Source organism: Macrosteles quadrilineatus, unplaced genomic scaffold, assembly GCF_028750875.1.
Source record: "Macrosteles quadrilineatus isolate MER2022 unplaced genomic scaffold, UCM_ALF_1.0 Scaffold_17__1_contigs__length_3442018, whole genome shotgun sequence".
Taxonomy (NCBI): domain Eukaryota; kingdom Metazoa; phylum Arthropoda; class Insecta; order Hemiptera; family Cicadellidae; genus Macrosteles; species Macrosteles quadrilineatus.
The window spans coordinates 499,191-516,419 of NW_026542610.1; the positions used below are offsets into that span (position 1 = coordinate 499,191).

Here is a 17,229-nt window from a genome sequence, read left to right on the forward strand (position 1 = left end):
TGAATCTGGTTTTGTTGGCGGGTTTCCTGATTTGGGTTTGTGTGTCGGGCGCTCTCGGAGGGTTTGTCAGTAATCGGGTTTGTAGATACTTGGTTATTTTCAGGGCTTGAGGGAAGTTTAGAGGTATCTTTGACTAGGTCGTGGATGGTTTCCTCGAGTCTGGATATGACTTCCATTTTGCGGGCTATTATGTCAGATAGTTTTAGGTTTTCCTCATTTTTTGTGTCTAATTGGGTTTTTAGGGTGTCTATGTCTTCTAACAGAAGTTCCACAATCTTGTTTGTTTGGTCAGTTTTTGTATATGTTTGGCTTTGAGAGACTTCCAGCTGTGTCAGTGCTGGGTCTAGGCTTGCGTTATTGTCAGGTGTATCTTTTTTAGTGGGTCTAGTCCTACTTGAACAGGTCTTACACATCCAATCAAAGAGATGATTGTTTAGGGAAAGCGCCCTATATTGTTTGTCGGTGACATTTACACACTTTATGGTACCATGTTAGGCAATCACATTCGATTGCTTTGTCGTTTTCTAGTACTTCTATTTTACATATAGCACAGGGGTGGGTACTGGGTAGGGCCCTGATTGTTGGTTTGAGATGATCTTGTCATGGTTATTAATTCGTTGTTTCAGAGGTTGGTAGGGTTAGGTTAGGTTTGAAGGAGGATTGATGGATGCTATGGTAGGTGATGGTTTATTTCTTATTTATTTATTTATTTATGGATATATTTATGGATATATTTTGATCAAACTTGGCAAATTTATTTATTTTGTACTAAGCTATCAATATTTTACTCAAAAACACACTTTATTAGTTTCCTTGTAGCAGCAAACCTAGGTACTCGTTAAACCTAATGTTATTAAAATATATTTAACTGAAAATCAATTCAGACAAATGGAAATTCGCTTAGTCGGCAGGTTTGCTGCGGCGGGGGTATTTTGCTATAAAACTGTGGAGTGGGGTGGGGAAACTCGAAACTGGAAGTAAGGAAGGAAAAAGGAAACAGGAAAGTGAAAACAGAAAACCGAAAACTAACCTAGAAAAGTTTAGTGAATAGAATAAGAGAATTAGAAAAACGTAAAGTAAAAGTAACCCCTAAGTTATCTCTTAACTTTCTCTTAACTTACTAGACAAAACTTAACTTATCTAACCTTTTTAAAATCTTCTTGCCATGGATGGACAGTTTGCTACTTACTAGTTTCTACCGTGAATACGTGCAGGATTAAAATTATTTTCTCCTAGCCTACCATTGGTTATTTTGATGTAAGTTTTGAAATTATATCAGCTCAGCTCAGCTTTTAACAGCCATGGTTTAATTAGGTAGGTATAACTTACCTTTAAATTATATGACCTAGGATAGGCCTTATATTTAAGTTAGGCCTAAATAGGAAAGAGTTAGGCCTAGGGCCGAGCTGTTGTAAGTTAAGGTTTGGTTGAGGGTGGATTTACTAGGCCTATTGTTAAATAAATTATGACAATATTAAGTTAATCCAAATCCCACAATTTTATAGCCTAGGCCTATAAAACCAGTGGGTCACCACCTATAACTTAGGCCTTTTAGGCCTAAATTGAGAACCGATTGTACAAAATAAGTTTAGGCCTAAACATAATGATTTTATTTGTTTTAAAATAAATTATATAAATCATAGCCTTTTAGCGAATTACCCCTTTAACCCTTTCAGACCCGGGAATCTTAGTCATCTTGACCGCTTTAAGTCCTGAGCAAATTTTGAATAAATGTTGGTTTTTAACCTAGATTTCAAATACTAAAATTATTGATTAGGTTTGTTAGACGAAACCTTCATGATACCATATTAACCATTTCAGGTGCAGCAATAATTAGCATTACCAAATATACGTTTAAAAACATAAATAAAACAGGCATTATCCTTAACAGTTGCCTCTTTCTCCTATCTTACCATGACATTGCAACAAAACAATCAGTGTTACCATAAGACATGAAGGCAGACTGCAAAACAAAAATTCCCAGCTGATCTCCATAACCTACACAATCGATGCGTACAGGTCTGAGCAACAGAAAGATCCAGAAACTTCAAAAAAACAAATAAACATCTAACCTAAACTACACAATAACTTAGTGTTGGTTAAGTTGTCAGGACTTAAAAATTTACCTACACAAATGAGTGTGCTGGGTCTTAAAGGGATAGGGAATAAGCTATTTTGTAACTAGCCTAACTATAGCACTAACTTAAACTTATTGCCGTAAAAGAACCCTTTGTCCACTAAGTTAATGGGGGCACAAGTCATAATTGGCACCTAGACAGTTAATTTACCCTTTAATTGGGACTCTTTAACCCTTCGAGTGTTATGTGTCGTAAAAGCGACTCATAACACACTTTGTGTAGTGTTTTGTGTCGCTTTTGCGACTCACAAACACTGTTTACGGCGAAGGCTCTATGACTGACTAAATCGGATTGAACTTGATCGAGTTAGGTATCGTTTTTTTGGCAGATTCTAAGCTTTCTCCCGAGGTCTGTCTCTAAGCGCTTTTTTTTTCTCGAGCCGATCATAATTGTAGCAGACAGCTGACATGCGTATTTGTAAACAGCTTGGTTAACCTCGTTCCGATGACTGATGTGTTTTATTACGTTTATCGTTGTTTTAGTGTTAAAAATCAAAAGTAGTGATATACGTGGTGCATTATAAGAAGATTTAATTGATTTTGAAGGGCTGGTTGATGATCCTGAAGAAGTAGGTACCGTAGTGATATTGATGTAAATTATCAGCCAGATTCCTAGCTATGGTTAAGTTTAGGCTATGCATTCTTAGCTAAACGCTATGTACCGAAATCTGTTTTTTTGCCCATAAATTATTTATTTGAAAATCAACTTCCTTATATATTATTATATTTTTGGAATCCTCATAAAATTCTGAACAAAGTGGCTATTTTAAAATATTTGTAGTCCTATAAATTATAACAATTTATTGAGCGCAAACATAAATTTTTTTCATTTATTTTTGAGAAATGTTAACCCCACAAAAATTGTTGAACATTTTTTTTGTAATGTTTTATATGTTACGTTGAAGCCCATATTTTTCCAAACAAAATGATATATAACCACATTTTAATAAAACCCTGCGATTGCGCAATAAATGGGCTAACATTAAGACCAAAACTAGAGACACTTGGAGGGTTAAATAATACAAACCAGATTAGGCCTACCCTGAAATTCATTTTTATTAAACTAATACGTATTTCGGCACTAAGGCCATTATACATATTATATATATGTAGCCTATATACTATATATAGGCCTATTATTATATATTATTATTTTTATTAATATTATTATTATATTATTATGAAGTTCGTTCGCTACGCTCACTCACCTTTGGGTTGGAGCTCGTTCGCTACGCTCACTCACCTTTAGGTTGGAGCTCGTTCGCTGCGCTCACTTGCCTTCAGGTTAGCTCGTTCGCTACGCTAACTCGCCTCCAGGTTGAAGTTCGTTCGCTACGCTCACTCACCTTTGGGTTGGAGCTCGTTCGCTACGCTCACTCACCTTTAGGTTGGAGCTCGTTCGCTGCGCTCACTTGCCTTCAGGTTAGCTCGTTCGCTATGCTAACTCGCCTCCAGGTTGAAGTTCGTTCGCTACGCTCACTCACCTTTTGGTCGCAAATTAGCTGTTGTCATAAATGTAAAAGAAATAATAGTGCTGCACCCTGTTGGTAATCCTTGTAACTTTAATGCTATTGAACATCATAGAACAGAACCAACTTGTTTAATTGAAACAGCTGTTAAGATTCATTAATTCCATTTATCATAAGGTTAACATGGGAAACTCCAGAGCCACTGGGGCGGAGCCCTTTTAAGAATTTCGAAACGGGAAATAGTTTACGTCCGATTCGCATACCTACAGAATTTACACACCAAATTTCATAACGATCGGTGAAGTCGTTCCGGAGGAGTTTGCAGACAAACACTGTGACACGAGAATTTTATATATTAGATTATTATAGGCTATATTATTATATATATTATATAAGGTGTACGTTTTTGTACATGACCTGGGTTGGATGAATATTTTGGTACTAGCGCGGGGGTACGATCAACATAATAATAGGGCTATCAAACAAAATACACAAAATAAGCTATATAAACCATATATTTTTGGAATCGGCACAAAATTTACTACAACTTTACAATTTACCTTATGATGATGAGTCTTACCTGCACAGCTACACGACGGAATATAAAAACATTTTATAAAAAAAGTAATAATGCCAACAATTTGGAAAAACTACAATTTTTTTAGTTTAATACTAAGTAGTATAATAAGGCCTATTATTGTTCTTTGTCTTATTCCGAACAAAATGATATATAAGTTAATAATCCATAGTTATGTTGCTATTTCTAATTTTTATGATGGTTTAAAAATGATATATTACTTAAATCAATTAATATCCCCATGCCAGTACAGCGTTACACTAGTGCCAGCTCTAGGGTTAACTTATTATTAAAACAGAAGCCCTAAAAAAATGAACAAAACTAAAAAAAAAAAAATATAATATATAATATACTATAACACCTGCATTGGCGCCGTATATCCGGCGTTGCCATTTCGGCTGCGGCCGTTCGCGCCATATATCCGGCGTTTGCCGGCGCTAGGGTTAATGAACATTAACCCTAGCACCCTAGTAGGCATATGCATAAGTCAACTTATGCATATGCCTACTTCTATTGAATTCTGGGGTTTTGTATCAAACATTGATTTAATTTTTAAGATTCAGAAAAAATGCTTAAGAATAATGACATTTGTACCATGGAGAACATCATGTAAGCCAGTTTTTAAAGAATTAGGAGTAATGACTGTTCCGAGTTTAAAACAATTTTTAAAACACTTTTGATGGTAGAAGGAAATTTTGAAAAATTATGTAGGTAGGGAAAACGTTGAGCATAGGTATGATACTAAGTTTAAAACTAACTTTCAATATCGGCGGCATCGTCTTTCATTAGTAGAAAAAACCCCGACATACATTTGGGCAAAAAACTATTTAATAAACCATCTCAAGAATTAAAGAACAAAATACAGTCCAAGCATTTCAAAAGCAGCCTTGCTAATTTTCTTTTAAGAAAAACCTATTACAGTAGGGGCCTATAGATGAGTTCTTATCTGATAAAGTTGTGTAAAAATAAATTTATTTAGGCTTAACTAAATTTTTTAACTGATACATTATGTTTATAACACTTTTATTTTTATAGTTTTGGTTTATTTTAGTCTTTTATAACTCCTTAGTCTTATAAGTTATTTGTATTTTGACAATGTCACCTGTTTTATAGCATTGTTATAGTTATGTAAACGTTATGTGACAGTAAAGATTTAATTATTTATTTAAACCTGTGTTGATGTCGTACGTGTGTTATTGCACTCTTCGACTCTTCACTAACGGTATGGCATTGTCATTCTCTGTTGGATGTAATGGCAATCGTGCCCAAGAAGATTGTTTTCTTGTCGCTTTTGATGCCATGCCATCAATTTAGAACAATCAATGTTTAATTTTTAAACTAATAAAAATCACATTTTTAGTTATTATTTCTTAATTTTTCATCTTGATGAATTTGACTGTGTTAGTAATACTAGGCCTAAGCCTAATAGTCAAACAGTAAAGGTAAGGCACAAAGTACCTTACCTTTACCCTGGTTGTCTCCCTTCGGTGTTACGTTCCTATGGTCTGTTATGAATTGAAATAAGAGATTTTAAATGCTCAAATCGCCTTAAACCCAGGAAAAAAATTATTTTGCTCTAGAATTAACGAAACCTCCGGATCTCCTGTGGGTTATAAACCCCCCCCCCCCTCCTACTGACCTGTGAATGTCAGCACTGCCAAACTAAAATTCTGACTACACCCTTGGTAAAAGTTATGACAATAGACACTTGACACTAGGCTATCTATTTATGTACTTAGCAGCCGATGTTCAACCCTTCGTCTGTTGACAGCCACTTTGCCACCCTTTGCATTTGTTATGTTGTTTCAATTGGAAGGTTTGTAGATTATGTGGTAAATAGTTTGAGTTAGGATGTAGTCTGGTCTAAATTGAACCCCTAGGCCCTAGGCCTAATTTATAAGGCAAAATTTCAAAACTGTTATTATTAGACTGTGAAATTTTGCTTTGTCCTGTTGTAGAAAGATTTTGAAGGGAAAGTTCTTTTTTGATTGCCTAGACTTATGAAAGTTTACTATATTGCAATTACATCTGGTTAATATTATTAAACTATTTTTCAGATGATCGAGCTGTCGTACTGAAAGATGTTGTCGAATTGTGGGACTATCGATAAACCTTGTATCAATAGATACACTTGCCAGTTTTGTGGAAATTTGTTTACGGCGAAAAGAAACTGCATAAGACATGAGAAATGTTGCCCTTCTAACAGTGCTAGATCAAGTGGAAGTACTTGTCCTACATGTAACAATTTTTATAGTGACGACTACATTAAAAAACATGTTACAAAATGCTCAGGCACAGTTCCCAAATGTAGCACACCCTGTTTAGTAAAAAGCTGTGACAAGAAATTTGTCCACAAATCAGGTTTGGTTAGACATTTGCGTGCGTGTCATCAAGATTTTGAGATAAAAGATTTTGTCGAAAAGAAATTTGAAACTTATGACGAGTTCTTACAGTGGAAGAGATTAGAAGAAGAAAAGACTTATTCATGTTTCACAAAGAGATCGAGTAATAAGGGTAAGAAATATGAACACTTTTATTGCCAACGAGATGGAAGTGCTAAGTTACATTCTAAGAGAAAGACAAACAGGAAAGTCCATAGAGGGAGAGTTAAAGTTGGAGATTTTTGCTTTGCCAAAATGAAGGTTTGGAAAGATGAAAATGAAAAAATATGTTTGCAATATTTGCCTACTCACTGTCACCAGTGCAACCCCCAAGATGTAGTCCACCGCCCTTTGCGTAAAAACACTTCTACCCTAATCAATGAGGAATGTATGGATCAAGTATCTCCCAACAGCATAATGAAAAAAATCATAATGTCACCAGATCTGCAAACCAGGATTAATGTTAAGAATCAAAAATTGAATATTCTCTTCAGAAGAAAAATGAAAGCAACTGCAAATAAACAAAAGACCATTAGAATGGACGAGAAAGATGCTGAGGCAGTTTATTTACTAGCCCAAAATATGGCTAGAGATGACTCTCTTTTGATTTTTAAACCTACTGAGGGAAAGGTTGTACATGGCCCAATAAGCATGAATGATTTACCTGAGTCAAACAATCTATTTATGTTTGCAATGCAGACAAAAAGTCAATTGGAACTTTTGAAAAAATATGGCAAACAAATAATGATTGTTGACATAGCTTCTGGTACTAACCGTTATAAATTTCATTTAATAACATGTATGGTTGTAGATGAAAACCGTGCTGGGAAGCCAGTCTGTCACTGTATAACTAGCAGATTAAATACTGCATCGTTAATGTTCTTCTTTAGCAGCATTAAGGCTCGAATTGGCAATGAGTTTGACATAAACTGTGTCTTAACTAGTGATAATAACTTTATTATCAGTTCGATGAATGTTGGATTTTCAAGAGAGTTCCACCACATCATATGTTTGTGGCATATATTTAATAACATGAAAAACAAACTTAAGTCTTATGTCAACGGGAATATTTTTCAGGAAATGTTAAATGAGATCGAAATGATGATAACAGCACACGAAGTGACTTTGTTTACTCGTCTCTGCAACGAGTTTGTAGCAAAATATGAACAAAACAGAAAAGTAGTTCAGTATTTGGAATATTTTAAAAAAAACTTCCTCACTAGGCCAGAGAAATGGGCAATGTGCCACCGGGGGTTCCCTCATGGGGATGTGAATACCATCGGACTCTTGCAAGCCTTTCACAACAGGTTAAAGGTTAATCTCAAGAAAAGTGGCAATACAAATCTAATTCACTTAATCAATTCCCTCAAACTAATGGAATTAGAAGATCCTTTCCAATTAACAGATTCAACAGAAGAGTTTTTATCCCCGGTGCACCAAGGTTTAGTTGAACGACATGAACAAGGAGTACTCATAAGTAATGCTGCTATTTCTAAAGTATTGGGAAATATTTGGGAAATGTTTTTGGGGACTGAGCATTATGCAATTGTTCAATATAGCTTGGTATGTTCTGAAGACTCTTGCACTTTTAGATGTCAATTCCTTGAGTGTCATCAATTGTGTCGTCACATGTATCAATGCAGCTGTCCAGACGAACACCCATTGTGTGTACATGTCCACAAGTTGCATATGTATCTTTGTCAAGAACTTTCACCATATGTTGCTGTCACTAAATTCCATGAAGTGGACGAAAATATTTCTGACTATTTGATTGTAGAGGTCACTACTGAGGAGGAAAGTCGGAATGAGTCTGATGATCAGGTTGACTTCACCATTTCCAGAATAAAGACAAATTGTGGTACCATTAACGACAGTTTAGCTTTGATCAACACTTTCTTATCTTCTGCGGAACAGAATAAAACATTGGACAACAAGCTCTTGTATGTTGATTCTCTTGTTGCTGATCTTGTTTCACGGATGCAGAGCCTTAAATCAAAACTTGAAATTGAGTGAACAGTATTCAAAACCAGTTAACTACCATCATTATTCAGGTGAATTTTAAGTCTCTCTTTTAATAATTGTAACAAGGACAACATTCATAATTATTGTGATTTAACTTACCCTACTAAAAATTTTACATTCTTTAGCCATTGTAGTCTGTACATTTTAACCATGTCAACATTCAAACACAGTCTACTCAGTGGCGTAACTAATACCAATGCAATGAGATGCAGGTCTTAGGGGGAGGGGGGGCTAAAACTGATACTCTGGAAAATTTTTAGCAAAAAAATATGTTGAACCCAAACTCCCTGTAGCTTACTAAAATTAAATGTAAAAAAATATTCATGGTACTTTACTCCGTTACAGTCACAACAGAATGTTTGCGACTCTTTTGTTTACTATTATTGTTATCTCCTCGGTGCAATGTTGCACAGCTGCGCTTATAACAAGAATAGACTGCTCTTGTTTATTTATCCTTGTTAGCTACAAAGATAGAGGGATCAAATCTTTCAGTATTATTTTAGAAACCACAACTACATGTCCCTGTCAGTCTTTGTTGTACGATCGTGCGGTCCAGTAGTGTTATTTGTATTATAGCAATACAAAACAACTTTAGACAATGTATTTGTTATACAATAGAAATTAGTGGACCGTTTATTGGTGCGTTTTAGTGGATTTTGTTATGATATACTGAACGAAATGGACGAAAATACTTTTTTATGAAATGGCGACCATACAAAAGACCTAGTGGCGTTGAGTTCCGAAAAAAAAGAAAAAAAACAAGAAGATGAACAAGTGAAAAAACTACCAAAGATAGACATGTAAAAAAAAATGGGATTTTGCTGACACTTTAGCTGGTACGGAAAATTAACATTATATTGTAGCTTGCTATATCGGTAATGCTGTATAGGACATGCATGAATATAACATGTTAAGTAAAGTAAGAAGTAGGCCTCTAGTCTATATTTTATTGTCCTAAAAAGTACATTAATTAATTGTAAGTATGTAATGCAATCCTTACTAGTTATGTTGATGGTGTTTGGAAATGTTTAGTAGCCTAACTTAATTTTACTTTCAAATGATTTTTGAATAATATTTTTTTAAGTAATTAACTTTAAAAATAAGCCTACTTAATAAATGATGTTTCTTTGAATAATCTTTCTCTAATTGGATAGTGCTTGTACAATGTCGTGTGTAGTCTAGTGAAATATTATTTAGGAAGTGTGGAAGTATGGAGAAATGTCAAAATGTTAGTTTTGTTGGAGCTTATTGGGGAGAATGAGTCTATGAATAGGAGCCACGGAGAATACTTGCATTGGGGCGCAGTCAGACTAGTTACGCCACTGAGTCTACTAAGAACAATTTATTAGAACAACAAAAGCAATGCAGTTTTTAAATATGGATTCTAAAATAATTTCTTTAGGTTCATTGAACAATTTCATAATAATTGGTGTATTGGCTGATTTAAAATCAAAGCTGTCAAAATTTAGCATTAAACATTACATTACCCAATAACATGTAAACATAAGTTATAAACACTTAACACACAAAACTTGAGTGCTATCAAGTTAAGTGTATACCCAATGGTTTTAAACTCATCATGCTGGATAGCTTCACCCTCTTAGACCCAATCAAATCGAAAGTGGATTTTCATCAACAGTTGTCACTTTAAATTTTATGGAATACTATTTTTTTTCTTACCTATACCTCCATAACCCTTCATCGGGGGATAAAAGACACAATATAGCCTACTACTTTTGTTTGTTTTTTAAAGCTATTTTTAATACATCCTCTAAACCGATGGAGCTTTGAGGTTTTCAGACTATAAAATAACAAATACTCATATTTACTTAATACAACCCCCTGTAAAAGCCCGTTCTCATAGTCTGACCAGGATGAGAAACTCATTAGGTTGGAAGTGTGTATACTCGATGGTTTCGCTAAGAAAGAATCCTGGCCAGACCATGAGAACTGTATTGTTCAAATCAAATTATCTTTATTCACTTTATACATTTGATATACATGAATAGTGTCAAAGCATACAACATTAGTATAAAACTTAATCTAAATGGCTTAACCATAAATTTGACAATTATTTTAGAATGGACAGCTAATTCATTTTTGATTTATAAACTCATCTATACTATAGGGAGCCAGATTAATTAAGAATGATTTTAGCTTTTTCAAAAAATTGGGTTTGTTTTGATCTTTTTTTTAATAAGGCAGGCAAACTTCTTATGAATAAATTGCCAATATACGAAGGCTTCATTTTTGAAAGTTTCAGACGATGATGACTTTTTACTGTAAGATTTTTCCACCTTGTATTGTATTTATGGGATACTTCAGTGTTTTTATCTTTATAAACATGCCGAATAGTTTTAAAAATATACAAACCGTACACTGTACAAATTTTCATTTCTTTAAAGATCTTATTCTTAAATTTTTCAATAACTAATGGCCTGTTTTTGCAGTTTTAAAACCTTTTTCAAATTTTTTTGTGCTGTCCCACCATAAATTTCGATTCCGTAGCCAATATGACATTCTATAAGCGAGTGGTATATCAATTTTAACACAGCTTTATCACAGAGATAAGCCATTGATCTCAAAACAAACAAGCCTGAATTAATTTTACCAACCAAATATGTAATATGTTCATTCCAATTTAGATGTTCATCAATTATCAAGCCTAAAAATTTAGTTGATTTCACTTGATTGATCGGCTTATTATTTAGATTAATTTGAGGGGTTTGATCTTTTTTTATCTTATTTCTATGAAAGAGAGCAAAATTTGTCTTGTTTGTATTAAGTGTTAAATTGTTGTTTGTTAAGAATTGTTCAATATTTTTGAGCTCCAATTCAGTAGAATTTTTAATACTGGAAGTTAAATGTTTAATACTGGAGGTTTTACAAGCAACTATGCCATTAACTCATTACTTTTTGGTAATTTAAAATACATAAAATACATTTAAAATACAATACATTTCTCGGGTATTGCAAATTATTCTTAAATCTGGTGTTATAAATGTGGTCAAAGTTTTCACTAATATAGTCATCAAAATTTGACTGCACCGCTAACAATGTTTTGTAAATTATTTATTAATTTGGAATGGTCATAATATTCAATTTTCTAAAATCTGTCTTGCATGAAGATTTCCATGGTAAAAAGGTCATGATTCTTATAGTTTTCTTTTGAATTTTAAAAACTCTAAATTTTTTTTTGTAATTTAAAAATATTTTTTGAATGAGGAGCATTACCCATTGTATTGTTAATTTTTAATACTGGAGGTTCTACAAGCAACTAAGCCATTAACTCATTACTTTTTGGTATTTTAAAAATCTTTTTTGAATGAGGAGCATTACCCATTGTATTGTTAATTGTTGGAGGTTCTACAAGCAACTATGCCATTAACTCATTACTTTTTTGTAATTTAAAAATCTTTTTTGAATGAGGAGCATTACCCATTGTATTGTTAATTGTTAATAGCGGAGGTTTTACAAGCAACTAAGCCATTAATTCATTACTTTTTTGTAATTTAAAAATCTTTTTTGAATGAGGAGCATTACCCATTGTATTGTTAATTATTGGAGGTTCTACAAGCAACTATGCCATTAACTCATTACTTTTTTGTAATTTAAACATCTTTTTTGAATGAGGAGTATTACGCATTGTATTGTTAATTGTTAATACTGGAGGTTCTACAAGCAACTATGCCATTAACTCATTACTGTTTTTGTAATTTAAAAATCTTTTTTGAATGAGGAGCGTTACCCATGATGAAGATACCACAATTATGTCATTAATGATGAGAGATACACAATACACATTTTATATTGTTAATTGTGTTTTATTGTTTCCAGATGTATTACTTATGAAATTATTCTAATAAAAACTTTCTATTTTGATTATTAACTTCAATTTGACATGTCCAGTTAAGTTTCTTATAAAAATTTATCCAAGAATGTTTCAATTTTGTTCTGGAAGTATAATGATTGAAAAGGGTAATGTGGTTTGAATCTTCCCTCCTTCCCTGTAGTTAGCAGAAAAGTTGATTGTTTTTTTTACATTTAAGGCCAGGCCATTAGCCGAGTACCAGTCATACAGAGGTTTATTAAAACACTGATCATTCTTATTTTGTAAAAGGACCATTAAAACATGCAAGGCTCTCATGTAGTGCAACAAAGGCATTTATATATGAGGAGACTGATTCTCTAAGTCTCCTCTATCTGTAGATTCAGCTTGTTCTGTTTTCCAAGAGAGACTTTCAATTTCTGCCTCAAGCTGAGCTTGTTGATATTCAAACAGGGTTCCATGTAGCAGGCGTAGGGATAGGTGTACTGCAGGTTGTATCTACACAGGCCAGCAATGTAGAAACATTCATCAGATAAGTGCCAATCAATAGTTGTTGGGAGCTGTGCAGACGGGACATGGAATACAATTGGACACAGGTTCAGGCTGGGTCAGAGGCTTAATCTTGGACGTAACGAAGAGACGAGAAGCATCTGATTGTTACTCACTGATGATTGTAGGAATAGCCCACTTGTGGGTGTGCAACAGCATTTTGGCTAGCGAGGGTGTTATCTGGAGACTAGTGCTTAGAGTTTCTACTGATTCATTGAGCAATCGCTCAACCTCTTCCACTCTAAGTCACCGGTAATAAAAGAACTCTGGATCTTTTTTGCACCTATCCTCTTGTTCAATCTCACAGTCTTCCGAGTTATAGTTTCCAATGTTGTAATAGTCATTGTAACTTAATTCACTATCTTCGTCATCACTGTAGTTCATATCGGATTCACTAACCCCCCCCCCCTCCCCCCCCATCAGGATTCATCCCTGGAGATTGTCGGATAGCTAAGCTGGGCTGGATTATTGTTTTTTTTTTAATTAGATTCTGTCTATGAATCAACATAGACTATTTTTATCTATAGTTTAGTTTACAGCCTAAGAATACAAGAAGAATTTAAGAATGTAGCGTACTAGGCCCACATGATCTAGTTTATGTATTAATATATTTTAATGTCTTGACTTGTAAAATTTGTTTAGATGCCAAAAGCAGGTAAAGATAATATCCTCTTGAAAATGATTGAACAAAACTTTTATTTTAAACTCTTCATTTTTTTTCATAATAACATTCAACTTAAATTCTTGAAAATAAGCTCTGCTCATCAAAATTATACTAAGTGTTAATCTTTTAAAAATTCCTTCTTGATATACTTTACTTAAACAAATCTTGACTTTATTTAACTTTTTTAGTTGCTTCTTAATCATGAGCCCTAAAAGAAATAAAATTAATTAGAAACTTTGTGATTTGAGATTTAATCAAAATCTGAAAAAGAGAGGACATCTGTTAACATATCTAAAATAAAACTAACTAAATTTAAAATTTTTAAGAGACTTACCCAAAACGTGGGGTAACTGACCAAAAGAACAAACAAACTAAACTTTACTTATCAACTGGTTTTGCACAACTGAGGCCGGACAAGAAGGGTGATTAAGTTTTGTCTGACCAAGGTAACCCTGTGATTGGCTGAAGACCATGTGCTTCAAACAATCACTGAGTTACCCTGGCCAATCAAATTGTCTTCTCTTTTTCTTACAGGATCTTGCAAATATTTAAATTTCTGTTTTAACTGACAAAATTGAACTAACATGTTTGAATCTTTCATGACTGAGGAGAGCTAAAAAAAAGGAAAATACTAACTTGAATTTGTTTTTTTTTAGAGTGACAAAAAATACCAAATATAAAATGCTACAAGAATACTTTATTTAACGTTTTTGATACATAAATAAACAAATTATTTGATCTACAAATGAAATCATTTAGAATCAACAACAAAGGTTACAATAAGAGATAAAAAGCAATGCGATAGTGTCTGGTGGTAACGCGCGGTGCGACAGCTAGGAGTGTGACACAATGGTGCAGACGACAGGCAGACCTCTCCGGTACATTCCGTGTAAGACAGGAGCCCTCGTCCCAAACGTTTCATGTCAGTCAGTGTGTCCCTGGTTTGTGTATTGCAAGCAGGGCCTGCGTTGAACTGTCTTTCCACCAATCTCGTACATTACATAAAACAAGTATACAAAATCGTTAAACACTTAAAATATCAATTAACAAATTAGTAACCAGCCTATTAATCATTTGCGACATTGATTTACTCATTATTTTACTTTCAGACAAATTCAAAATCCATTGTGAAAAACTATTTTTGCAAACAATAAAATTCCATATTCCATTCTCAACCCAAAATGCAAGTCATGTAATCAGTGATTTCACACCTTGACAAGTGAAATGTTTTGTCCAGTCAAGTGTAGTTTTGTGTGTGTGTCAAAGTGTGCGTCAAAATTACAAAATTAAAAATAAAATATAATTACTCCAGTGTTGGAGTGCAAGTCATGTGTTGTCCAGTGAAAGTGGTTTGTTCAGGTTCAAGGTCGTCGTCCTTTGCATCTTGAGTTTGGTGGAATTCTACATAGAAGGTACAAAACCGGTTTTAGCCTACAAGACATTGTTTGACTGTTTAACTTTTCTCCATTTTTTAATAAACATTTCAATGATTTTATAAATTCTAAAAACAATGTATATTTTCCATCTGCCTACTTATTTCAAACTGAAATAAAATAAAATAAAATCTTAACTTATAAAACAACCTGAAATTAAAAAAAAATATTTTCTTTTACATAAAATAACAGACCTTTGTTTACCCTTTTTTTTACCTGTTACCTGTTATCATTTTACCCTTGTTCAGCTTTTAATTGTGATACATGTACTCTTTTCACAATATTAGGGTCATTCAATTTTTGAACAATACAACTTACATCTGAAATAAAAATTAAAACTTTATAGGGTCCTTCAAATCTGAGTGCTGTTTTCCCTTGAAACTTCTTTACTTTATTACTCAGATGATATGTCTTCAAATAAACAATACTGTTTTTCTTGAAAGGATATTTACTATTTTCTTCATTATACTTAAGCAAATTTGTATTTAACTTGTTTCTTGACTTGTTGTTTGAAATAGCTTGATTTAACTTCTCCGCTAAATTTCTTGCATTTACTTTTTCTTCTATTACATCATTTAAACCCCAAACATTTGAAAGTGAACTGTTTATTTTAAAACTGAACATCAATTCATGTGGAGTAAACTTTGTAGCTTCATTACATGCACTATTCAAAGCTAATTGAATTTCACTTAGATTGCAATCCCATTTGTCTTGGCAATTGTGAAAATATATTTGAAAAATAGCCTTTATGTTTCTTAGATAGCGTTCAGAAATGTTACTTCTTGGCACATAGGGTATTATAGTTTTGTGAATAATGCCTTTATTGAATAGAAAGTTTTTTAATTCACTACTAACAAAACATTTAGCATTGTCACTGATAAGCTCTTTGCATAAACCAAAGTTTTTGAAAACAAAGTTTTCTAAAATATTTACAATAGTCTTAGATTTGGCATTTCGCATAGCATACAACCAAACAAATTTTGTGCATTGATCAACTATAATTAACAAATTATTGTTCATTGTTTTGCTTCTAGTTAAGGGACCAAAAACATCTATATACAATCTTTCCATTGGAGCACTTGCATTGCTTGACACTAGGGAACCTTGAAACACCTTTTGTGATGGTTTACCTTTGTTACACAGTTCACAACTTTTGATTCTAGCCTTAACTTCCTCAGATATGTGTGGCATATAAAAATACTCTGTTATCTTTTTGATTGTTTTATATACACCCAAATGACAACCACTAAATGAATCATGAAAATATTTAAATACCATATCAAATAGCTTTTTAGGTAAAAATATTTTCTTAACAGAATTGTCCTTAGTTTGATGCATGAGAACACCTTTATTCAGAGAAAATCTTTCATTGTTTGTACCTTTGTTTACACTATCAATAATTTGACTCACTTCTTTATCTTCATTTTGATAACTTTTAAAATCGCTAAAAGATAATGGAAAGTCTTTGATACTGTTTACAAATAAATTGCATGCATTGTCATCTTTTACTTCACTACTTATCATCTTCTTCTCATACTTATCCTTACATTTATTTACATTATTTACAAAATCATTTGAATCATCTACCTTGTCTTCTTTGGCTTCAAAGTGTCTGGACAAAAAATCAGCTACAGCATTATCCTTACCTTTCACATGCTGGATTTCAAAAGGAAGACTTAAAATTGTTTCTACCCATCTTCCTAATTTACCTAGCTTCCGAAAAATTGCCTAAAACCCATGCTAAGGCGCTATTGTCAGTCACTAATGTAAATTTCTTGTGCTCTAAATAATTCCTAAATTTATTTATAGCATTTACAACAGCAAGGGCCTCTTTGTGATAAACTGACAAACACTTATAAGAGTCAGAAAACTTTTTGGAATAGTAAGCTACTGGATAAGTTTCTCCATTGTTCTCTTGGAGTAAAACCGCTCCTGCAGCTTTATCACTCGCATCACACTGTAGTATGAAAGGCAAATTGTAGTCTGGAATAGCTAACACTGGTGGATTGATAATGGTTTCCTTTAATTTATCAAAACTAGATTGACATTCTTCACTCCAGTAGAACTTTTTATTTTTCTTTCTAAGCTCATTAAGACATGCTGCTAATTTTGAATACTCCGGAATAAACTTAGAAAAGTAAGAAGTCATACCAGTAAATCTACTCACA

General features: G+C 33.3%; 1 protein-coding gene across 2 annotated transcripts; it reads left to right on the plus strand.

Annotated features, from left to right (window-relative positions):
* The first annotated feature begins 1,076 nt into the window (after nt 1-1,076).
* LOC129005163 (uncharacterized) lies at nt 1,077-8,710 on the plus strand. 2 transcript variants are annotated; one of them, XM_054433978.1, is made up of 2 exons: nt 1,077-1,314; nt 6,241-8,710. In XM_054433978.1, exon 2 carries the CDS (start codon nt 6,265-6,267, stop codon nt 8,575-8,577), a length of 2,313 nt encoding a protein of 770 aa, XP_054289953.1. In that variant the 5' UTR covers nt 1,077-1,314; nt 6,241-6,264; the 3' UTR covers nt 8,578-8,710. The 2 variants fall into 2 exon arrangements, with proteins under 2 accessions (XP_054289953.1, XP_054289954.1); XM_054433979.1 differs by having other exon boundaries at nt 1,077-1,257.
* Nucleotides 8,711-17,229: the final 8,519 nt, after the last annotated feature.